General features: G+C 41.0%; 2 protein-coding genes and 1 long non-coding RNA gene across 4 annotated transcripts in view; 2 read left to right on the top strand and 1 right to left on the bottom strand.

Annotated features, from left to right (window-relative positions):
• Positions 1-24,763, top strand: part of LOC141377778 (uncharacterized) — a 369,547-nt gene that overhangs the window by 149,607 nt on the left and 195,177 nt on the right. The gene's annotated exons all lie outside the window — the stretch shown is intronic.
• The window catches only part of rab30 (RAB30, member RAS oncogene family), a 33,204-nt gene continuing 21,536 nt past the window's right edge, over positions 13,096-24,763 (top strand). Inside the window, exons 1-3 of one of the 2 annotated variants that reach the window (XM_068213513.2) lie at positions 13,096-13,275; positions 15,355-15,453; positions 15,535-15,618. In XM_068213513.2, coding sequence (XP_068069614.2) covers positions 15,367-15,453; positions 15,535-15,618 — 171 coding nt within the window. In that variant the 5' untranslated portion in view covers positions 13,096-13,275; positions 15,355-15,366. The remainder of the gene's footprint in view (positions 13,276-15,354; positions 15,454-15,534; positions 15,619-24,763) is intronic. The other variant, NM_001002750.2, reaches the window with a different exon arrangement.
• LOC141377781 (uncharacterized) lies at positions 16,411-21,742 on the bottom strand. The gene is made up of 3 exons (XR_012390643.1): positions 21,005-21,742; positions 19,919-20,721; positions 16,411-18,702 (listed from the first exon to the last, which is right to left on the bottom strand). It is a non-coding gene; the product is annotated as an uncharacterized lncRNA (long non-coding RNA).

Below are 24,763 nucleotides of genomic sequence, written 5' to 3'. Positions count from 1 at the left end.
TCCCTCCCTCTGATACAGTTCCACCTAATCCAAGATCCACCAGCTACGTTCCTCGTACATCCACCTCCGCTATCCCTGCTCTTCTTCCTTCTCTGTCTTCTTCCCGAAATCAATCTTCTCATAATCCCTGCTTCAACTTCAATTCCGGAAGATGCTACCGACACCCATGCAAATTTCTCCACATCTGTAACTACTGCGGAGGCGCGCACGCACGCATTGTTTGCCAAGTCCAAAAAGCTAATAAAAAATCCAAGCAGTATCTGTCGACTCCTGTTAATATTCCTCAACTTGCTCATGAATTAAGTTTGCACCCTGATTCTAACTTCTCTGATTTTCTCATTACAGGTTTATCCAACGGATTTCACCCCGGCGTCTCTACTCTTCCGTCCTACAACCTGGCCTGCCCTAATTTAATGTCAGCCACCGCAGAACCAGAAGTCGTAGATCAACTGATCAAGAAAGAGATCGATAATAATTTTATGATCGGTCCCTTTCTTGTTCCCCCCTTCAGAGTATACCGAATTAGTCCAATCGGCATAGCTACCAGAAAATTTTCTGGCATAATTGACCTTTCATCCCCTCATAATTCTTGCTTCTCTAGCATTAACAGCATCATTCCTCCAGAGGAATACGCGCTAAACTACCACGATATAGACCAAGCGATATCCCTGATCAAATTAGTCGGCCGCAACGCTTGGCTCGCTAAAGTAGACATTTCTTCGGCATTCAAAGTTATGCCGTTACACCCCGACTACTGGCATCTTTTTGGCATTAATTGGAGATCTAAATTCTACTTCGCCGTACGCCTTACCTTCAGATGCAGAAGTAGTCCAAAAATATTTGACATGCTTTCGGAAGCTATATGCTGGATCCTGTCAAATAACTACGGCATCGCGCACATACTACATCTCCTCGACGATTTCCTCATTATCTCACCCCCGAGCAACCCCGCAACAGAACACCTGACAATAACAAAAACAGTTTTCGACAATCTTGGCATTCCGTTCGCAGAGGAAAAAACTTCGGGACCTGGTACTTAACTAGAAATTTAGGCATCAAATTGGATTCAAACAAATTCCAAGCCTCCTTACCTAAAGAAAAATCGACCGCATCATCGCATTATCCTCAATATTTTTGGAAAATCAAAATTGCTCAAAGCGCGAATTGCTGTCCATTTTAGGACATTTAAATTTCGCCATGCGCATCATTCCTCAAGGACGTCCCTTCGTAACTCACCTTCTCCAATTAGTAGCATCGGTCCCCGGATTAGATGATTCTCTCTCTCTATCCGACCAATGCCGTCACGAACTCAGCCTCTGGATTTCCTTCCTAAAGTGCTGGAATGGCTGTTCCTTTTTCTATAGCGACCTGATAGAATCCCCGATCGATATTCAACTATACACAGACGCCGCTCCCTCAATAGGGTTCGGTGGATACTACCAGGGCCGCTGGTTCGCATCTTCATGGCCTCACCAAATGATCGAAATTCCCCCTCACCATCAATCGTCAGCACTATTCGAATTATATCCTCTAGTCGCCGCTTCCATATTGTGGGGAGATGAATGGTCCGCCTCCAGCATTCTAGTCCATTGCGACAATGAAGCCGTTGTTCAATGCATTAACAAAAGGCGCTCACACTCTCCTGCGCTAATGCCGCTCCTCCGCCGCCTCATTTGGACCTCCGCCAAAAAACAGTTTATCATAACAGCTAAACATGTACCAGGTTTTCATAATCAAATTGCTGACTCTCTCTCTCGTTTTCTGTTTCAGAAATTTCGAATGCTCGCACCAGAAGCAGATCTTCATCCGCATCCAGTGCCTCCTTATTCAGAGATGATATTCCTATAAACCACCCTATGCATCACCTGCATCAGACGTCCATCTCCCTTATTTTAAATGCTGTTGCTCCTAGAACTTTACAAACATATCTTACTGCATGGAATACATTTAAACATTTCCATTTCCTGTACAACACATCATTTCCAGATTTTTCCTTGCTTACAATTACCTCATTCATCACATACCTCCATTCATACAAAAACATACAAGCCAGCTCCATCAAAAGCTATTTAAGTGGCATCCAATTCTTTCACAAGTTAATCCATGGCTCTACTTCAGATGCTATAGCAAATTCGCAAACCAGCCTTCTTATTAAAGGCATCCAAAAAACCCACCCCTCCCTCCCAGACTCTAGGCTGCCCATCACACACCATATACTGTCTAAATGTATCTCCACCCTTCGTAAAGGCTACGTATCCACACACACAGATCGTACCCTGGATGCTATGTTCATACTTTCTTTTTTCGGATTCTTAAGATGTTCCGAAATTTCTATAACTTCAAAATTCGTGCCCAGCATCCACCCCACCATATCAGATCTAACTTTGGTTGACGGGGAAACAATATCCTTCCTCATCAAGCAAAGCAAGACCGATCAATCACGCAAAGGACACCTAATTTACATATTCGACATCCCCTCCTCTACATTCCCGTTTCAAACACTCCTAGCATACATTCACTACAGGAAAACTCTCAATCCCACCCCTCTCTCCCCCCTTTTCATAGACGATTTATCTCGCCCAGTAACACACTTCTGGTTTCAAAAACACCTTAAAGCAGTCCTTCGCCTTTCTGGCATTTCACCAGAACCATACTCCAGCCACTCATTTAGAATTGGAGCCGCTACTACCGCAGCTCATAGAGGACTATCTCAACAGCATATACAGACACTGGGGAGGTGGACATCCGATGCCTTCAAGTCATACATTCGCCTAAGCCAAAGTCATCTTAAAGAAGCCCAGAAGACCATGTCAATGAGTCATAATACTAACCCATAACGTAACTATCCCCCTCCCACCCCCGCCAACCCCTCCCAGCATCACCACCACCCCGCTCAGAGGAGTCTCCATTTCCTCCCTCCTTCCCCGACTCCTGCGAAGCCAGCCTTTGATAGCTCAACTCCTGAGCTGTGACTACGAGCACAAGTCACGTCACTACCCCCCGCATCAGCCCTAGCTTCTTTTATTTATCTTATTTTGTTTTGACCATTTATATACGCGCCCACGCATGCGGATATATACATTTTACATAGCGCTGTCACCCCTAAGCTCTGGCCACCGCAGGAGTGGTCCCAGAGCTTAAACCCCCTTTTTTCCCTCTAGAAGGAGTCTCCATCGGCCAAATTCCCCCCTTCCCGACTCCTTCTAGAACCAGCCTTTGATAGCTCAACTTCCCGAGCTGTGACTACGAGCACGAGTCACGTCACTGCCCCCCCCCCCCACCAGCCCTAGCTTCTTTTATTTATCTTATTTTGCTTTGATCATTTATATACGCATATATGAGGAGTGTGTATGGCACGCCTACAAATATATGCCTATATGAATAACAGAATCATATGCCCGCATGCGCCCACGCATGCGGATATATACATTTTTACATAGTGCTGTCACCCCTAAGCTCTGGCCACCGCAGGAGTGGTCCCAGAGCTTAAACCCCCTTTTTCCCCTCTAGAAGGAGTCTCCATCGGCCAAATTTCCCCCTCCCCGACTCCTTCTAGAACCAGCCTTTGATAGCTCAACTTCCCGAGCTGTGACTACGAGCACGAGTCACGTCACTGCCCCCTCCCACCAGCCCTAGCTCCTTTTATTTATCTTATTTTGCTTTGATCATTTACGCATATATGAGGAGTGCGCATGGCACGCCTACAAATATATGCCTATATGAATAACAGAATCATATGCCCGCATGCGCCCACGCATGCGGATATATACATTTTTACATAGTGCTGTCACCCCTAAGATCTGGCAACCGCAGGAGCGGTCCCAGAGCTTAAACCCCCTTTTTCCCTCTAGAAGGAGTCTCCATCGGCCAAATTCCCCCTTCCCGACTCCTTCTAGAACCAGCCTTTGATAGCTCAACTTCCCGAGCTGTGACTACGAGCACGAGTCACGTCACTGCCCCCCCCCCACCAGCCCTAGCTTCTTTTGTTTATTTATTTTGCTTTGACTGTTTATATACGCATATATGAGGAATACGCAATATGCCTACAAATATATGCCTATATGAATAGCATAATCATATGCCGCGTGCGCCTACGCCGCGCATATGCATTTTTACTAGTGCCGTCACCCCTAAGCTCTTCCTGAACTGTGACTACGAGCACGAGTCACTCCACGAGCTTAATTTGTTTTACTTTACCTATTCATATGTGCATATTTAAAAAAAAAAAAAAAAAAGCACGGCACACGTGCGTATATCGATATATGCCCATATGAATAAATAATTATATGCCCGCATGCGCCCACTCATGCGGACATATACATTATTTCATAACATTTGCCTATTTTTACACTACCTCCATCGGAGATAGAGTCCCATCTTTTCCCATCAAGGCTCTTACAAGCCTGCATCTCCTCTACCTCTCTAATTTCTTCCAAATCACTATATCCAGCAGCCGGCTATAGCAGTTCTAGCCTTTGGGGGGCGTTCTCCGAATACACGGCTGCTGTCCCGACACAATAGCATTTATGGGGAGCTATCGAGAACTACCTGATCTCATATCCCTCCTAATGCTTATTGACCAGGCGGGAGCCTTGGGCTCATCTATCACCGAGCTCAGGGTTCTCTCCCGGGACAGCATGCCAAACTAGCTTAAATAGTCAAGCACTATCTAAGTGTGAACTCTTGAAGTGAAGTTTCCCAAACTAATTTCGAGAGGAGCACGTGATAGAATTGACTACAGCTGATCCGTATCACTAATCACTAACTAGCCAATCGGATCACTCTAAATTTAATATAAATATCCAGCCTAAACTCCATTCCTCATCTTCGTTTTTGGAAAACCCCCCCATCCTTCCCTTCTCCCTCCTCCTCAGTTCGGGCGTCACGGCGGCTCAGTGGCTAGCACTGTTGCCTCACAGCAAGGAGGTCATTGGTTCAACACTAGCTGAGCCAACCGATACTCTCTGTGCGGAGTTTGCATGTTCTCCCCGTGTTCGCGTGGGTTTTCTCCGGGTACTCCGGTTTCCTCCCACACCCAAAAAACCATGCAAAGTTAAAGTCACAAGCACATACTACAAATTAGCGCAATAGCGATTTATTTTGGGAGCTATCGAGAACTACCTGATCTCACATCCCTCCTAATGCTTATTGACCAGGCGGGAGCCTTGGGCTCATCTATCACCGAGCTCAGGGTTCTCTCCCGGGACAGCATGCCAAACTAGCTTAAATAGTCAAGCACTATCTAAGTGTGAACTCTTGAAACAGAAATTGGGGGAAAACGGTTGCTAATATTCAGGAGGGCTAATAATTCTGACTTCAACTGCATATATTATTTTCCTCTCTGCAAAGGAAAGAGAAATAAATACAATAGAATAAAAATATGAAACAAACTGTGCTTTTAGCATCTTCACCATAAGAAAAACACTTTAGCCACAAAAGTCTTCAGTCAAGAGCAAAGAGGGATTTTCTCGTTGTTTTATTAATCATGATAAAACAGGCGGCAGCTGTGCTCTGTCACTTTAATGGTTTCGCTTTTACGTGTCTTTTGATCCTCCTCAACTCGTTTGTTTATTACAAAATGAGGGTTAATATGAATAATCACTAAACACCGCGTTTTGACACCTATTTGAAAATTAAAGTGCTTACGTTAATGACTTTAGATGTGTGTGCTCTCTGCTCGTCACAATGTGCGAATGAGACCAAGTGCAGATCGCATGCTTCTGACTGTCTGTGCGTCGCACACACAAAAGCATGCGGTCTTTCGCGCTTTTAAGAGCAACAAGTGAGGACAACAGAAATGATCAGATGTGCTCCAACATTAGGCACTGTCACGATTACCAGCGATCGTATTTCATAAAATCGCTGGATTTCACTAACTATAACCTTGGACTACAAATTACATTTCTGGACTACATTTTCATACATGCACTCCACTCACACTCACACATGCTTCCTCATCTAATAGACAACGGGCAACGGGGCTTGCTGCCCAACCCAGTAACACCATAATGCTAGCATCACCTTGTGGAGAGGTAAGCGTGATCGAACACCCAATCAGGGGGGAGAGCATGCTAGGAGCCCGGCGGCTAATCAGCGGGTCAATCAGAAATGATAAATAACACCTGTCTTTCTAGTGATTGGGCCGGAGAGACTCCCTTCTTAAGGAGAACGGGAGGAGCAGTCGGGAGAGGAGAGAGCACACACACACACATACATCGATACATGTGTGGTGACAGCTAACAATAAATAAAATATTTGCTTACCTGAATCGCCGACCCTGTCTTCTTCTTCCCTCAACAACGAACATTATTACACACCTGTACTCCTTTCTCCAGTTTATCAGTCTTCCAGTCCTCCATCTCACAAAATGGCTGCCTCCAGCTCACAAAATGGCCACCACCAGTCCTCCAGCTCACAACATGGCCACCTCCAGTCCTCCAGCTCACAAAATGGCTGCCTCCAGTCTTCCAGCTCACAAAATGGCTTCAGTCCTCCAGCTCACAAGATGGCTTCCTGTCCTGAGTCTGTTCCTGTTCCTGAAATGCCAGAGTCGACGCCCCCGCCGCCAGAGCAGCCAGAGTCTACGCCACAGGCAGCGCTGCCACTGCCACTGCTGCCTCACGAATCTGAGTCCTGAGTCTCACGAAGGGTCTGAGCCGCCGCCTGAGTCTCAAGAAGGGTCCCAGCCCATGACCAACCCCCAAGGGTTAACCCGCACCCAAAGGCGGAGGCTAAAGAAAAAGGTCTCTTCAGCGAGGGTTTCTCCAGCCCCAGAGCGCCCTCCAGAGTTGGCTCCAGCCCCAGAGCGCCCTCCAGTGTCGGCTTTAGCCCCAGAGTGCCCTCCAGTGTTGGCTCCAGCCCCAGAGCGCCCTCCAGTGTTGGCTCCAGCCCCAGGGCGCCGCTCAGTACAGCTCCAGCCCGGCTCCTTGCCCTGCCGGCACCACCCAGACGTCTTGCTCTGCCAGCACCACCCAGACGTCTCACCCTGCCAGCTCCAACCAGACAACTCGCCCTACCGGTACCACCCAGACGTCTTGCCCTGCCGGTCCCAGCCTAGCTCCTCGTCTTGCCGGGACCACCCAGATGGCTCGCCCTGCCGGCTCCCCACAGTCCTCCAGGCCCTCCACAGCCTCATGATCCAGGGCCACCGCAGCTCCACGCTCCAGGCACTCCGCAGCTTCACGCTCCAGGCCCCCCACAGCTCCACGGTCCAGGCCCTCTGCAGCTCCACGCTCCAGGCCCTCTGCAGCTCCGCGCTCCAGGCCCTCCGCAGCTCCGCGCTCCAGGCCCTGTGCAGCTCCGCGCTCCAGGCCCTCTGCAGGTCCACGCTCCAGGCCCGCCTCAGCTCCGTGCTATGAGAGCTGCCCCGCACCTCCTGCTTGCACCAGCACGTCGAGCACCTCGGAAGCAGGCAGCCCAGGGCGCTGTTAAATCCGGTAAACAGACGAAGAAGCACCCCTGAGACAGGTCATCTGGAGAAGAGGAAATTTGCTCTTTCCTCGCCGGAGGGCCGGGCCTCATTTCCAACGGCACTTTGCTGTGCCACGCAAACATCAATGAAAGAGCACTTTTCAACTTACTCGGATGTGACAGCCCTAACTCTGCCAGTCTGGGACGCTACGCCTTCCAGCTTGCAAGTTCTGTGCATTTCACCAGTGGCTCACAGACGCTGGGAGGACGGTCTTCTTTCTCTCACCCCTCAAGCCCCCGCTCCAGGCTTGGGTGCGAGGTGAGAGTGAATCTCTCACTTCCAGCTCTTCCGCGGGTCCCTCGTACTTCCCGGATCAGCACACCCACTCCGCGCTGCCCCACTGCTGGTACGTCAGCGATTGTAGCGATGAGTCCATTAGCGAGAGCTCTGCCTGCCTGGTTAGTGTGGGCCAGCCCTTTGCGGTGGCTCATACGCACAATCAGACTCGATGCGATTCAGTTCGCAAAATGGCCCTCCAAGTTCACCGGTGTACATTTCACCAGGGTCAGCCTCCTGTCCGCCCCTGCCTTGCGAGAGGAGATTACTGTCCTCCTGGCGAAGGATGCAATGGAGTCGGTCCCTCCAGCCGAGATGGAGAGCGGTTTTTACAGCCCGTACTTCATCGTGCCCAAAAAGGTGGGTCAAGGCCAATCCTAGATCTGTGAGTTTTGAACCACTGTCTGCACAAGCTGCCGTTCAGAATGCTCACACAGAAGCGCGTTCGTCCTCAGGATTGGTTTGCAGCGATAGACCTGAAGGACGTGTACTTCCATGTCTCCATTCTTCCTCGCCACCGTCAATTTCTGTGGTTTGCATTCGCAGGTCAAGCTTTGCGATACAAAGTCCTCCCCTTCGGGCTCTCTCTGTCCCTTGGAAGGTCCCTTAGTGCTCCTTCGGCTCGCGAGCATCCGCATACTCAGTTACCTTTACGACTGGCTGATTTTAGCCCACTCTCGGGAGCAATTGATTATGCACAGAGACAAGGTGCTCTGGCACCTTCACCTGTGAGGCTTCAGATCAACCGAGAAAAGAGCAAACTCATCTCCATGCAGAGGATCTCTGGAGAGCTAATGCTGAACTGTCTGAGAGAATTTGAAAGCAAAATAGTGGTCTCAATGAAATTATTTCAGAGGGTCCTGGGGCATATGGCATTTGCAGCCACTGTCACACCGCTCGGATTACTTCATATGAGACCACTTCAGAACTGGCTTCACGATCGAGTCCCCAGACTCGGATGGCACGCAGGCATACTTCAAGTCACTGTTACTGCGCTGTGTCCACGACCCCTTGTTTCTACAGGCTGGAGGGCCTCTAGGACAGGCGTCCAGTCATGTAGTTGTTTCAACAGATACTACCAGCACAGGCTGGGGGCTGTGTGCTGCAGGCATGCAGCTGCAAATGCATGAGAGAAATAAGGGTAAACAAGAGGGTAATATAAACACAAAAACAGGCCTATAAAATACAAAGCAATAAGCACAAATTTAGGAGTTTAAACATCACTCCAGGCTAATACTTATTGTTTGAATATGCTAAAAAGTGCTTTACATTTATTTACATTTATAGATATAAAACTTTTCAATATATATTAATGTAAATCCCAAAACAAGGTGTTTTGATTAAGTCTGAAAAAATGATTAAGATTATTTTGGATAATAAAAGCATTTTCAAAAAAGCACTTTAATTCAAAAAGATTGAACAAAAGGACATTCCTATAATAAGTGAGCTACACATTCAGTAGAAGTTTACCAGAAAGACCAGGTATAGGCGGCTAGACAGGAAATAAAATATATGTTTTATAATCCTAAAAATCATTTTATGATTATTTAATAAAATAGTTTTTTTTTTACTTAATTTGTCAAGAAACCTTTAGGGCAAAGGTGTCAAACTCAGTTCCAAAGGGCCGCAGCACAGTTTAGTTCCAACCCTAATTACATACCTGATCAAACTAATTGAGTCCTTCAGGCTTGTTTGAAACCTACAGGTAAAGCCTAGTTCACACAACAGGATTTTAAACATCAGCAGATCTCTGTGCCGTTCACACTACATGACTTGACTTTGTGTCTTTTAATCTCTGTGGTGTTCACACTATGCAACACTCTGTGAATGATCCACAAGAGGTGGGTCACACACTACATGATCTGACAACAACTCATTCCCCATCAGCTCATTCAAGCTACCAAACCACAGCCAATGAAATTTTGAGAGAGGAGTCGTCAGAAAAAGCTGAACACTATTGGCTGCTTGTGTGCTGATGACATCACTGACAGCGTTTCAAGCTTTGGAGGAAGCATTTAAAAACATCGTCAAATCAGGTGATTTATCAGCGGATTAATCACTCATCTGCAACGTTCCAGTGGATAGATACACAGAGAGTTTTCAATTTTTGTAATTTTATAACTCTTTGAAATAAAACTAACATATTTATAACACCCTGCCGTTTTCTAATTATCAGTGTATTTCTTTCTGACATTGTTATTTTTTATTACAAAACAGTAAAGAACTGAGCATTTCTGCCTTAAATTACCATATTGGTCAAAATGACTGCATGCATGTCTCATACTTTTCGCTGTGACTTTAAATATGTGTGCATTTTCTTGCCTAGCAACTTCCTGCTAACATAAACAAAACTTTCTGATGGCAAAAACATCAATTTACTTTAGATCTCTTTCAAAACAGCATATTCTGTGCAGTGAAATAGCTCCTGTTTGAAAGTGAAAATGAAAGCCAAGACCTTTAAGTGTTTTAGTATCTTAACTACATATTTATAGGCTGTATTACCAAAAATATATATATTTTTAGGGTAATGTGTCATTAAATATGATGCCAGACATTCAAAGCTTAATTTAAATATCTCAATAATAGCTTTGAATGTAAATATGTTGTGACAGTATGGCGTTTTATATGAGAACGTTCTGAATGAGCAGTATGGTAATTCTAATAGTTACAGAATTCTAGTTCCATTGTTAATATAGCCTACTCTCATGTCTGTACTAACGCAGAATGAAGCGAGTGCACCGATGCCCATTCTGACCAATCACAGATGTTTCTGCTGAGCTCCTGAACACACAGGCATTCAGCTCATGCTGATATGCTCTCTCATTGGCTGCAGCTCGTCACTACATCTGACCACACGTGGGGTTGAGTCGGCCGACTGCTCTGGAATATTCAGCATGCTAAATGTTGGATTTCCGTCTGCGAGGTGTCGGCGACGCGTCAGCGAGCCTCGTTGATGCGTCGTTCAGTAGTTCACACATAAAGAGCGGCGAGCGCCGTGCACCCGCAGATTTCTTCACGATCACAGCCCGATCTGTCGGCGAGCTCGTTAACTTCCAAATCGGTCTCAAATCAGGCTTAAAATCCTTTAGTGTGAACTAGGCATAAGTGTGTTGGAGCAGGGTTGGAACTAAACTGTGCAGGGCTTCGGCCCTCCAGGAATTGAGTTTGACACCCCTGCTTTAGGGTGTCAGGACAATGATGATAATTATTTTATTTTAAGTCTGTGATACTTATTTGAGTTAATATTCAGATTATTTACTAAAATATATAATTTAAATCATTTATGGAGCTGAATGCAGTGAATAGTCTGAATAAAAAAAGGTCAAAAATAAACCTGTGCAAACAAGCCAGCCTTTATAACCAGATTATTTAACAAAAGATGATACTGCAGTAAAATATTTATAGTCATTTAGTAAGCATAATGTTTACAAGTTAGAGAGGGTATGACAAGAGAATTGTTTTTTTCAAAATTTGTAAATCAGAATTTGTCCAATAATAAACCCGAAACACACGTCGTTGTTGTCATGCGTTGAACTCGGCCAATCGTGTAATGTTGGTGTCGTCATCAGAGCTCGTGCAGCCGCTTTTCAGATGCTGCACGGTCTGAATCAGTCGTCTGATCTCGGAGCGCTGTCGCGGTACTTTGATGCCACATGTGACATCCTGTCATGTCATTTCTAACCAGCATGCAGTGCTTTAAGACATGAAGTCAAACGCACCTATGACTAGAACACTCAGCCAATGAGATAACTCATTTACCGCATGTTCAGATGACAACACACAAGCACATGGTGCATGTAAACATGCACCACATGCTAAACACAACACCAAAAGAGGACTGAATGCGACACAAGAGTACATGATAAATGAAAACACACACCGTGCACTCACACGTTTCATAGCAGTGCCAACCAAAACCAACTAGACTGAGACACTGGGAATGAAACACCACACTGCAGACAGATGAACACTAACTTGGACAAGAGCGTGTAATCGCAAACACGCCCAGATCCCACATGCCCCGCATCAAGCGGGAGTGGGCACAGTCCAAGCTCACTCAAAAAAGGCACTCATACAGGGACGAACACATTGACAGAAAAGCATTGCTTGAACCAAGAAAACTCAAGTCGAGCACAACACAAGACATGACAGGACTAGTGTTTGGACTCTGCCACTAAAACAAAAATTAACAAGACCAGAGTGGCAGAACCCTGACATGGGTTTCGGCGACTCATCTGCGATTCTCGATCTCGACAGATACGTACTTTGATTGATCATACTTTGTGATTGTTACTTGCTTGAACGAGCAGCAATTTGCCTGTGACTTTAGGAATTTGTCTGCAATTTCTCAAAACCTGTCTGCGAGTAAAAATCGGGGCTAAAATCGTGCAGTCTGAACTCGGCATTAGTCGATCAGTCAGTCAACAGCGGCTTCTGATGGATTTACGCGAGAACAGCAGATGCAAATGGTACTCGCGAGAGAAATTTGAGACCTCAAAAAACGTACACAGCGGCCTCTGGTGGATTTGCGAAAACAAAAATTGCTAAATAATTAAAATAAATAAATTTACCTCCTGGGATGTATTTGGTGATCTCCAGAAATGTATATAGCAGTAAGTTTTCAGAATACGCTTGGGTTGCCTTTTTTGGAATTGTGAGAATGCCAATTTTTTCTTTTTTTTGGAAAAACATGGATGTATTCTGTGGTATAATCCCTGTGTTACATTAAAATATGAAAATGTTGTTTTAGGAAATAACCATCAGAATGAACATCCAGATCATGCAAAACATATATATATATATATATATATATATATATATATATATATATATATATATATATATATATATATATATATATATATTGTTTATTTAATCTTGTTTTGTTTTTGGTTAAACATTTTATACACAAATGTAAATTTTGTTAGCTTAAGCTTTTCTTTCAGATTTTTCTTGAAGATTTAAAATTGTATATGTCTTCGATTTCTGCATAGTCTAATGAAAAGCTGTAAAAACTGTGAATCTGTTTTAAAAAATACCTCTATTTCTTGCTCTCGGGCATGTATTGTACTTTAATGCAATTGTTTCATTTGATAAAATACTACTACTACTACTACTACTACCAATAATAATTTTAACAAACCTTCTGTTTGTGCGTTTGGGTTTCAAACGAAATGGCCGAAGTGCCGTTTGTGTGTGTGTGTGTGTGTGTGAGAGAGAGAGAGAGAGAGAGAGCTTTGCCTTCAACAACATCCTTTTAAATCGCTAAACTTCTAAATCCCACTACAAATCCCAGAATGCTTCTGTGGTGTTTTCCGAATTCGGCTTCCACTGGGAAGCTGTATGACGTCATTATAAAAAAGACGAGGAAACTGGGAACATCGTGCAGCAATGCGAGACGATTCTCCAAATTTGCCGAGGTATTGCCGTTGCTGCAGCACGACTCTTATAGCTTCGATTAAAAGCCTGAAGTAAAGACTGAATGCATTAGGAATCGTAGAAGCAGCGGGGTGAATCCCCTGTGTTCGGTGAGTCTAAAGATGTTTTACTGTGACCTTTAATGTGCAGAGCATCCCGCTAGCTAATGCAGAACACCTCGTCTAAAATGAAATGTTTAATAAAATGTTTTTACTCTTTATCAGTGCTCTGGATACAAATAAAATATACTAGGCCACATATATGTTTTTTCATCGATGTTCTCTGTCTGCTCTTTCCATATTGCATATGATTTCAATTTTCTGCAAGAGACTTATTGCACATCAGATTTTTTCATCTGGAGGCAGTGGGGATCAAAAAATGTTTATTTTTTATTGCTATTTATTATTTTTTCCACAATACACATTTTACAATTAAAATTTCAATGGATAGAAAATTATGTTTCATCTATTTTCACCAATCTATTTAGATTTTTGTATAAAAAAATTAACCATTTATTCATGAGAGGACAAAAGCTGTGCTGCCCATGCTGTTGTTGCTGTATTTGACAAACTAGGTAATGTAAGGGTTAAACATTTTTATTTTTTATTAAATGAGGCAAACAATTGGTAACACTTTACAATAAGGTTCATTGGTTAATGCATTTACTAACATGAACTAATCATGAACAACACTTGTTAAGCATTTATTAATCATAATTGAACATTTACTAATGCATCATTAACATCCAAGTCCATGCTTGTTAACTTTAGTTAATGCACCATGAGTTAACAAACGAACAATAAACTACTGTATTTTCATTAACTAACGTTAACTAACATGAACAAATACAGTAGATGTATTGTTCATTGTTTGTTCATGTTAGTAAATGCATTAATTAACATTAACTAATGAACCTTATTGTAAAGTGTGACCAAATAATTTGTATAAATCAAACATACCGTTTAATAGTAGCAAATGCTTGAGTATATGATTATTTTATTTTTTTTATTTTTAATAATCAAATTTATAATCAAATATAATTTTCTGAGATTGCAAAATTAAACTCAGAAACTATTTGCAGTGTTTATTTCATTGTATTGTGGTAATGCATGTTAACACAATGTGCTAATATTATTATTATTATTGGTATTATTATTATTCAACATATGTAAAATCAAAAATATAAATATTGATCAGAGGTGATGATTGTGCATGTGCATAATGTAAATATTTAGTAATGCAAATAGGAAGTTTATTTTACCATACCAAAAGAACCTATATTTAAAAAAAGATGACAAGTTAATAATTTTTTTTAAATATCACAATTAAAATGAATGAGAAAATATATTTGAAATATTTAGGATTTTATTGTTTTGCATGTATCCATGCTGCTTAATCAAGTTTAAAGTTCTGAATCAAGTTTACATCAACTGTAATAATAATAATAATAATGGCCGTCACGGTGGCGCAGTGGGTATTACGATCAACTCACAGTAAGAAGGTTGCATGTTCTCCCTGTGTTTGTGTGGGTTTCCTCCAGGTGCTTCAGTTTCCCCACAGTCCAAAGACATGTGGTATAGGTAAATTGAATAAGCTAAATTAGCCGTAGTGTATGAGTGTGTAAATATGAGGCTGGAAGGGCATCTGCTGCAAAAACACAAGCTGGATAAGTTGTTGGTTTATTTAGGGACTAGGCTGAAAAGAAGATGAATAAATGAATAATAATAACAACAGTCAATAACATTATTTATTTTTACCCTGAAATATTGTGCAACTTAAAAAAAATCCAACCTGTTAATCCTCAGCGTACAGCTTTTAATCGTATTTTTCAAATGCCTCACCTCCTTATGTTTCAATTAGCTATGCAAGTGTGTTTGCATAGGCCTCTGGGTCTACTCTTTATTCCTCATGTGTTCATTGGTCTCAACACTGCATCCAGCCACTGGCCTTGGCAACAGCAGCATTTTAGCACATGCATAGCAGCTTCTCCTATAGCAACACTTCAGAAACAAACACAACCACTGTTGATCTAATAAATTACATGAATGGACAGCAGAAAAAAAAGAAAGAAAAAAACGTCCCTGGAGAAGTCAGGCATAGTTTATTTTTTACAGTGTTTTTACTAAAGAGTTTGCATTTGCAGTTTTTCATCTACAAATTTGATCTGTCTGTCTGTCATCTTTTCTCAGCTGAGTGTGAGCATGGAGGATTATGATTACTTATTCAAAATTGTGCTGATAGGAAATGCAGGAGTGGGTAAAACCTGCCTGGTGCGACGTTTCACTCAGGTTTGTAAAGGAAAAAACACTGCTTTTCTTTCTGTTTTAATGATTCCGTATGTGTAATTTGATTTTTTTTTTATATTCTAGGGGCTGTTTCCTCCTGGACAGGGTGCCACAATTGGAGTTGATTTTATGATTAAAACTGTGGAAATAAAAGGAGTTAAGGTGAAGGTTAGTATACTGCATTTGCGTTTATAAATTTATGAATAATAATAATAATATTAATAATACAAATAATATTAATAATAATAATAATGTTTACAATTCAATATTTATCAATGTTCAATATTTACGCAGTGGCGCAGTGGGTAGCACGTTCGCCTCAAAGCAAGAAGGTCGCTGGTTCGATCCTCGGCTCAGTTCGCGTTTCTGTGTGGAGTTTGCATGTTCTCCCTGCGTTCGCGTGGGTTTCCTCCGGGTACTCCGGTTTCCCCCACAGTCCAAAGACATGCAGTACAGGTGAATTGGGTAGGCTAAATTGTCTGTAGTGTATGAGTGTGTGTATATGTGTGGATGTTTCCCAGAGATGGGTTGCGGCTGGAAGGGCATCCGCTGCGTAAAAACTTGCTGAATAAGTTGGCGGTTCATTTCGCTGTGGCGACCCCAGATTAGTAAAGGGACTAAGGCGACAAGAAAATGAATGAATGAATATTTACAAAAAGAAAATCTATATTATGTTTTTATTAAATAATAGTGATAATAATAATAGTCATTATCATTGTAATAACAATTGATGTCAATTGATATCATAAAATAACAACTGATGCCGTACATCAGTGTATCAACAGGCAGTATTTAATTATTTACACAATTATTATTTATCATTAATAATATTTTATTTTTGTATTAATAATAATAAAATATTATTATTATTATTATTACATATTTACTATTATATATTTCCCAAATTTTGTTTACAAAACAATAAATTTTTCATAGTATTTTCTAGGGATGTCCCGATCTGATATTGATATCGGAAATTCGTCCCATATCAGTCCAAAAAACTATATCGGACTGCGTTAAAAATCTCCAATATAAGCAGTCCGATACTCTCTAAACTCCGTTACAGCTATTCTATCCAGCAGCGTCCAGAGCCAGCGTGCAAAGCCCACGTGATCACAACACTGCTTGCTTGCAAAGACTCTAAGATTTAACGTGCTCTTCACACTAAGTTATGGTGTATTACGATAGAAATCTATTGTGACGGTAGCACACGCTGACGCTATCAACAACGGCACTTCTCTAACGTTACTGGTTTATTTACTTCACGTCAAGCGATCTTTACATTTTTTGCATTAGGCTGCTAAGCAACATAAGGCACATGATGGCGACGTAACGCACATCGTGCGAGCCTCAATTCGATCATGGCATATCGTGGTTCATCCAGTGTGATACCTAATTCGTCACCAGCGCTTCCCACACATATAACTTGAGAAAAGTCTCCGCCACAGACTCGCGGGCTCTGCTGCTGCAGCCGACCCACAGAGACGCGCTGGACACCTGCTTTGACTGTATCTTTGAGAAGAGCGCGAGGACACGCGGAAAAAAAACCTACAATACATTATCTTTTTCCCGGACAGGTCCTTTATTTGGGACTTAAAAATTGCATTCAGCCAAGATTTATAAATCACCGAACATGTCCTGGATTCTGCTTTCTTCAGCTACGTTTCTTCAATATTTTATACGCAAACTTTCAATCTTAATCTTTCAGCAGCACCAAGACTAGAGAGGGAGCAGATTTGACCTGTCAGTGGTGCACCTGGATAGTAGGAGTAAAATAGTGGATTTATTGTTCTTTATTTCATTTTTTTACTTGAACACTCTGAAAGGAACAGTGTCATGTAAAATGCCAAACATTTTTGTTGTTTTAATGGTCTGTTAAATAAGAATAACTAATCATTCTGTTGCTGAGGGCCATTACAGTTTAAAAGAAAGAAAGAATGGCATTAGAATGGGCTTTTGGGGCAGAAGGAAAATTTAATTAGAGACATTCCCATGTTTAACTCTTCTTTAAAAAGCCCAGAAAGATAAAGTGCTCTGATAAACAGTGTCAGCTTTGTACATCAGTTTGCAGTTCTCTTTATTTACATTGTCTAATTTTCCCATGTGTCAGTAGGGTGGAATCTGTGCAAATATGCAAATATAATGAATTTTGATAAATAAAATAATTCTTAAAAGTCGCATTATTTCAAGTGCTGTGGAGAAAAGGTGTGTTTCAATCCAGCCTCTGCAAGTATTTTTATGTTAAATATAGTATGTGCAATATATATTATTATAAAATTAATAATGTTTGGGAACATTGATAAAGCCATAATTTTCTTATGATACAAACACAGATGAAATAGCTCTGATCATGTAAATGTTTGTACTAACCATACTGCACATTTTTATTAACTTAATAAATTATTTCTGCTGCCAAGTGTGAAAGCTATTTTTCAGCTCAACTGGATCAAAAAATTATCAAAAAGCTGTGTGTGAAATTGAAATTTTGGACACTGAACCTTTAGCAGTTGTTCAATTAACAATATTTTTTTCTTATGTTCTTGCTCTCTGCAGTTTCTACTCTTTGCTGATGGTAACTGAAGTGACCTTTAATTAGCATTTTGCACTTTAAAAATGTATTTTTGTTTATTCAATTAAGATATTTTTCAGGGTCTTAATATTTATTCTTTAATTCTTTTTATATATTCTTATGTAAAAGTTTACATGTATGCAACCAATAGTTAATAAACTGGTTGTTTTTTCCATACTTACTGTTGCTGACTTGTTCTCAGTTTGATCTAGCCGTTCATACATTCGACTCAACAAAATAGGTAAAAGTAAAGTATTCATAATTTGTGCTGATATCGGATTTATATCGGTATCGGACTGATGGCTGCAATATCGGTATCGTATCGGAAGTTAAAATGTTGTATCGGGACATCCCTAGTATTTTCTAAAATATTTTTTCTTCTGGAGAAAGTCGTATTCTTTCATTTTGGCTAGAAAAAAAAAGCTGTTTAAAAAATGTTTTAAAAATTAAGACATTTTTAAAAACTTATTAGCCCCTTAAGCAATATATTTGTTTTTGTCTACAGAACAAACCATCGTTATACAATGACTTAAGGCTCCTACACACTGGGACGTTTTTTTGTTTGCGTTTATCGTCAGGGTTTTACGAGACGTTTTTCAGTATTCAAACCCAAGCGCTTTTTACTGGCGTCAAGCTGAAGAGTATGCAAAATCACTCTTTTGACGTTAGATGGCGCTGCACAACTTTAAAGGGCCATGAAACCCCCTCGTTTCAGCAGGGTGTTTTCACACCTCTACTTCGGAAAAAGTCAGAAAAGTGGGCGTGTCCAGCTCTGTTTAGGGGGGAGTGTCGGAGGAACTAAAGTGGGATGGTGTGGGAGTGTCTATTTGGGCACGCGCGAGTTTCAGTCAAAATACTCACACGAGAAAGTGATGGTGTATTTTTTACAGTCATTGTGTTTAACCTACATGGACATCTGTAGTTGAATTATTTGCCAGATTATTAAATGTTGGACTTTAACTGCAGTTTGGCTCTTCCATTCAGGGAATTCATTCATGCCCCTCGCGACAAACGAGATATTTGATTCGAGGATCTGCTCTAAGCGTGTATTTTTCATGCAATGTTTGATACCGCACGGCGAATGAGAGAAAAAAAAGCTCCGCAATTCCCGGAAACTTAGATGCCCTCGGTAGGTAGCGTCAGAAAGCCGCATGTGTTATTCCGGTCACAAAATGCGGTGCTAACAAGTTTGCACTCAGTGCAATAGTTAACTTAATTCGATACGAACAAACTGAATAAACAAAGAGCACTGGTCGCTCACTTACCAAATCTGTAGAGACAGGACAATCACCAGCAACTAGAGCCGCATCTTTATGAAGAGAAGACTACAAGCAAATCCGGATTTCAGCGTTTGCAGATGAGAACAGCTCTCGGGTAAACAATAATCCTCCTTGGACACGTAAGTTATTGTTGTCGAGCGTCGCGTACACTGTTAATCCACACGTGAGTCTGAGCTCTCACAGAGAGAAAATGAAAACGAAACTTAATGGCAGCAAACTATAAAAGCAACACACCACGCTTGTTTTGCCAACACAACGTGGCGTCTCTGGTGTAAACAGTGACACTAATGAATATTAATGAAGTTGCAGAATAGAGCGCGCTGATTGGTTTGAACCAAGTCTTACTCATGCATTAATGCATCACACTGTAAGACGTAATAAGACTCACTCTGGCAGAGACGTCCAGTCTGCACGCTGGAATACACGCTATTATGTCATGACCGTGACGCAGCTTCAAAAATTCGTTTCAAACAGGAAGTACGAATTTGCTTGAAATAACGCAAAAACAACTAATTTACACTTTTTAGTGAAATATAGGTGTCCTGATAGTGTTTTTAGCAGTGTGGGACACATATACCACTGTCAACAGCTCAAAAAATGTGTTTTGGTGTTTCGTGACCCTTTAAGCTTCTGACACTCGCTTATAACACAGAAGAAGAGGAAGAGAGGGAGTTCACATGTTTGTTGTTAAGTTACTGGTGACTCGAACGAGCATGGATGGTTCAAGCAGCAGCTTTAGCTCTAGCGATGAAGAAATGATTAGTGTTCACAAGAGCAAAAAGCTGCTCCACGTTCATATCACCTCTGGGCATCTTCTTCAATGTGCGCTCGCATTGACAGTTTTGCGCTTGAGCGCCTCCAAGGGCTGTTTACTGTAATTTCAGCAGCTTTGTGCACGTGAACAAAAGTGCCAATCTGATTGGTGGAGAAGAAACAAACAAAAAAAAAAAAAAAAACGAGCATGAGGCTTTTTTTTAAATGATGCTTTTGCACCTGGGGTTTTGCGCGTTGGTCTGCATGATCACATTGACGCCCATTATTAAGTCACAAGGTGTTAAACGTCGACGGAAAATGTGAGCAAAAAATGTCTTAGTGTGCACGGGCCTTTAATCTTAACCTAATTAAACTAGTTAAGTATTAAAAATTGCACTTTAGGCTAAATACATTACTAGAATCTTAAAAATATCTAGTAATATTATGTATTGTCATCATAGCTGTAGGGGTTGAACTTACATTAAAAGATCGATAAGGGATTTATTAGCTCATTTCAAGGAATCGAATCTTGAAGAGTTGAATCACTTGATTCAAGTCAATTGAGTTAGAGTGAATCAGACTAATAGATTCACACTTTATCAACCATTTGTCCAGAAAAAAGAAGACACCGGCTGTTACTTAATATGCGTTCATCAGCGATCTTGTGCCCTTGTGTTCTCGTGTAACGTCATCATCAACTGCCAAAGTTTAGTTCCAAAACTTAGGAACGGAGGACGCGTGAAACTTCACGGATGTGTTCTTGATATTGAGTATGCACTGATGCAGATTTGAGAGGAAAAGTCCCAGAAGTCATTGCTGCTGAATAAATAAGGTGGGAAGCACAGCATTTTAAATGGATTGATTATTTAAGTTCGAAGATATAACTTATTTGTACTATTGGGTATCATTTGGGGTTATTTCAATACCGATGCTAAATCGATACTTTTAAAACAATACCGGTGCCAAAACGGTACCTGAACTGATACTTTTGAGCCACAAAATTATGGTGGATGACTATAGAAAGTTTTATTCGACAAAATTTTAAAAAAAATTAATAGAACAATATAATTAAAATTCAAATTAAACATCAATTCATATTTTATATATTTGAATTACATTAATATATTTCCTTTGATCATTTGTTGGTTAGCATGAATTTGAAATTTGCATTATGAAATTATATTAGCTTACTACTAATAAGTTAAAAGGATGTTGTCAAAATACTAAACTCGGGTTGGGGCATTTTGACTGTGTTTACATGGTTATCATTAATCTAATGATTTGCCTTAATCTGAATAAGACAATAATATGATTAAGGTGTTTACATTAGTTGCTTTTTGAATCTTCCTTTTATGATCCTGTCTTACATATTATAGTACATAGATGATTAATGTCATTGTGTCACCACGCTATCCATGTTTTCTCCAGAGTTTCAAGTAATTTCAGGTGTATTCTTATTTGTTCAACTTTAACTGCAGTTTCAATTTCATTCAGAAACATTTCATTCATGACCCCATTACAAACAGTTATTTGATGCAAGCATTAAGGACTGGTGGAAGAGTGCTCTTTTAATGGAATTTGATACCGCATGTTGAATAGAAAAACCTCCGCATTTCACGACACAGGTATCTGTGGTCCTCAGTGCTGGAGCAAGCTGAACTGCCGCTCTAGGCAGAGGATGATCACGCCGCCCAACAACCCCAATGTGAAAACAAAAGTGACCGGTTATGAAAATGAAGTGAGGTGTCGCGGGCCTATATTCTGCCGCCCTATGCTTGGATATAACTGAGGACGCGCAGTTGCTGAGGGAGGGAGGGAGGGAGGGAGGTGTCGCGGACGCTGCCCTCTCTATTCTGCCGCCCTATGCGCGGAAATAACTGAGGACACGCGGGTGCTGATGGAGGTGTCGCTGACGCTGCCCTCTTTATTTTGTCGCCTATGCGCGAATATATCTGAGGATGCGGGTGGTAAGGGAGGTGTCGCGGACATAACTGAGGGTGGTAAGGGGGGTGTTGCGTACACCGCCCTCTCTATACTGCCACCCTAGGTCACCTGTATGGACGCGCTAGCCCTGGTGGTCCTTTAGGGTAATCACAGTTTACATGATAGTCTAGAGTCTTAATCAGAGTATTGTCTTAATCATATTAATGATTGTACATGCATATACGAACTGATTGAAAGTGCCAGATGATGTTGCAGGCTTTCAGAGACAGCTCATTCCTCCGCCTTTAAGTTGATTCCATGATTCCTCAAATGTGTCATTAAGTTTGACTTATTTCCCCCTTACACGCAACTTTTGTAAAGCATCTGCTTCACGTTGTTGTGTCAGAATCCTTGCTTGTAAAATATGCTTTAGAACGCTTAGTTTAAGCAAATTGGATGAATGCAATCATGCGTGTTGTTCTGAAAAGAGTCACTCTTGCTCATGGAATGCGCTGTAATGTGTGCGTTGCGTGCATTCGTTCCCTAAGCAACAAGAAAAAACGACTGACATTGCCTGTCCGAACTCCTGACCGTATTGTTTAGAATTAAATGTTTAGAGAGTAAAGAGTGTGTCAACGCGTACCTATGTGTGCCTTTGATGTACCCCTTGATGCTTCTTACGTCCTTGTCGCAGCACCAGTGGCACCGAAATTAGGCTCCAAAATTCATATGCTGATTCGGTCCGGAGCACACCGGTTACAGACGTACCGATGATATAATGGCATAAGATTTTGATACCAAACCCTTCTCGGGTGTTTACCTAAATGAAATGACGACAGTAAACCTTACCATGAAAATCTTTATAAAGGCACAAACACAATATGGATGTTAATTTGTTGAAATACACACTAAAATTATGTTTATTTGTATTGTGCAATGTATATTTGTAACTTTTTTAAGCATAGTATATTTTGTGAAAAGGGAAGAGACTAAAAATCAACCCTGAACAACCTTTTTAGACTGAGGCGCAAAGCAAATTTTTCCATTCTTAAAATTGCAAAGATGGGTTCAGACACACCCTTAATGCTATTGCACCCTGCGCTTTAGACTTTGCATCTAGATCGTTAAAATAGAGTCATATGTGTTTGCATGCTGAAAGCCATCACACACGTTTGTTGAAATCATTATAAATATGCCAATAAAACTGAATATTATCTTATTTTAATAACACAATGCAAGCAACACGTTGATAATATAAAATAATCACATTAGATTACAAACAACCCAACGAGTTGTTTAGCATGTGTGCATCGCTGCTATTATGTTTACACATGTAATATTTTTCCTGATGCGATTTTGACATTGGACTGATAACAATAACACTAAAAATAGCATTTATCGTCCAATAACGATATGGCCGCTGATGTATTGTGCATCCATAGTTACTAAATTTATAGTAATATCACTAAAATGTTATGGACTGAAAATCCTCCACCTCCACACATGTCTCAGATCTGCTGTAATTGCTGCTCTCTGAATTACTGTTTATCTACCCTGCATTTGTGTTTATGTTGCCAGTGTAAACATCTGTAGTGCACGTAATTAAACTCCCCTTTTTATGCAAACCCTTCCTACTTTTGTCACTCGACACTCCCATCTAAACAAAGCTGGATACACCCACTTTGCTGACTTTTCAAACTAGAGGTGTGAAAACACCATGCTGTGACAGAATAAGAGGTCATGGTGAAACTTGCATTCCATTTTAGATGTGTTCAGCTAGGCATTTGTTGCAGTGTTCTATGTCTCTGGTCATTCTCTGGATCGCTGGGAATCGTGCAAACACACAAAAGAGAAAAGGGAAACGTGTAATTCAAAAAATATATATATTTCGAAGGAATTGTCAAACTGCCTATAGAAATTGTGCCTATTTAATATTGACTACGGTGTTTATGAACGGTGGTTTATGTCTTCATCCTCAGGCGACAAGCTTACCAATTCTTTTGCAAATTTCTAATTCTTGCAGCAATATCAGGCCTTAACTTTTTGTTTTCTTTTTACGGCTAAATGTACTAATGTGTTATTTTTCAATCTCTACAATCACACCTGAAAATGGATTAAGCTCTGCTTCTGCATTTTTTTAGTGATTGGACCAGGATAATTCTTTAACACTTCCTGAACAATCCAGAAAAGGAGTCAAGCCTAAAATATCCCTAACATTTCTATCTTAGATCAGAAGGCTATGTTACTTGCAAAATTAAAATAGTGGCTACTAAATTAGCATCCAGTCGAGAACTCAATTCTTGCAGCAAAATCAGTCCCAAAATATAAACTTTTTCCTGAATAATTCCTACAAGTACCCTAAGAAAAAAACTAAGCTTAACATTTCCACTGCTCTTTCAAAACCTTTTGATGAATGGACAAAATTGTTTCTTTAAATATTCCTGCAAATATCAAAGAGAAGGCCTGAAATTTTAACTATACTATCACTGTATTTTTGTTTTTATTAATGCACCACATATAGAGGTTGAAAGCTTCTTTAAAAAATTGTTTCTTTTAAGGGTTCTTTAAGAGAGCTTCACCAAAATAGGATCTTTAAGAAGAGATCCAGTTGATTAAAATAAACTGTGTCCACAGACGCAATATGCGGATCCAGGACTCTTCCACAAACAAAATTTGTTTATCTTCACCTTAACCTCCTAGGGCTTAGTGGCCACATATGTGGACAGCTCTTAAGTGGCTATTTAAAATACTTTAAATGTTTTGTTACAGATGTCATTCTGCAACTGTT

This window comes from Danio rerio, chromosome 15 (assembly GCF_049306965.1).
Source record: "Danio rerio strain Tuebingen ecotype United States chromosome 15, GRCz12tu, whole genome shotgun sequence".
Taxonomy (NCBI): domain Eukaryota; kingdom Metazoa; phylum Chordata; class Actinopteri; order Cypriniformes; family Danionidae; genus Danio; species Danio rerio.
The sequence above is the reverse complement of the archived record's forward strand: the minus strand, read 5'-3'. Positions and strand labels throughout refer to the sequence as shown.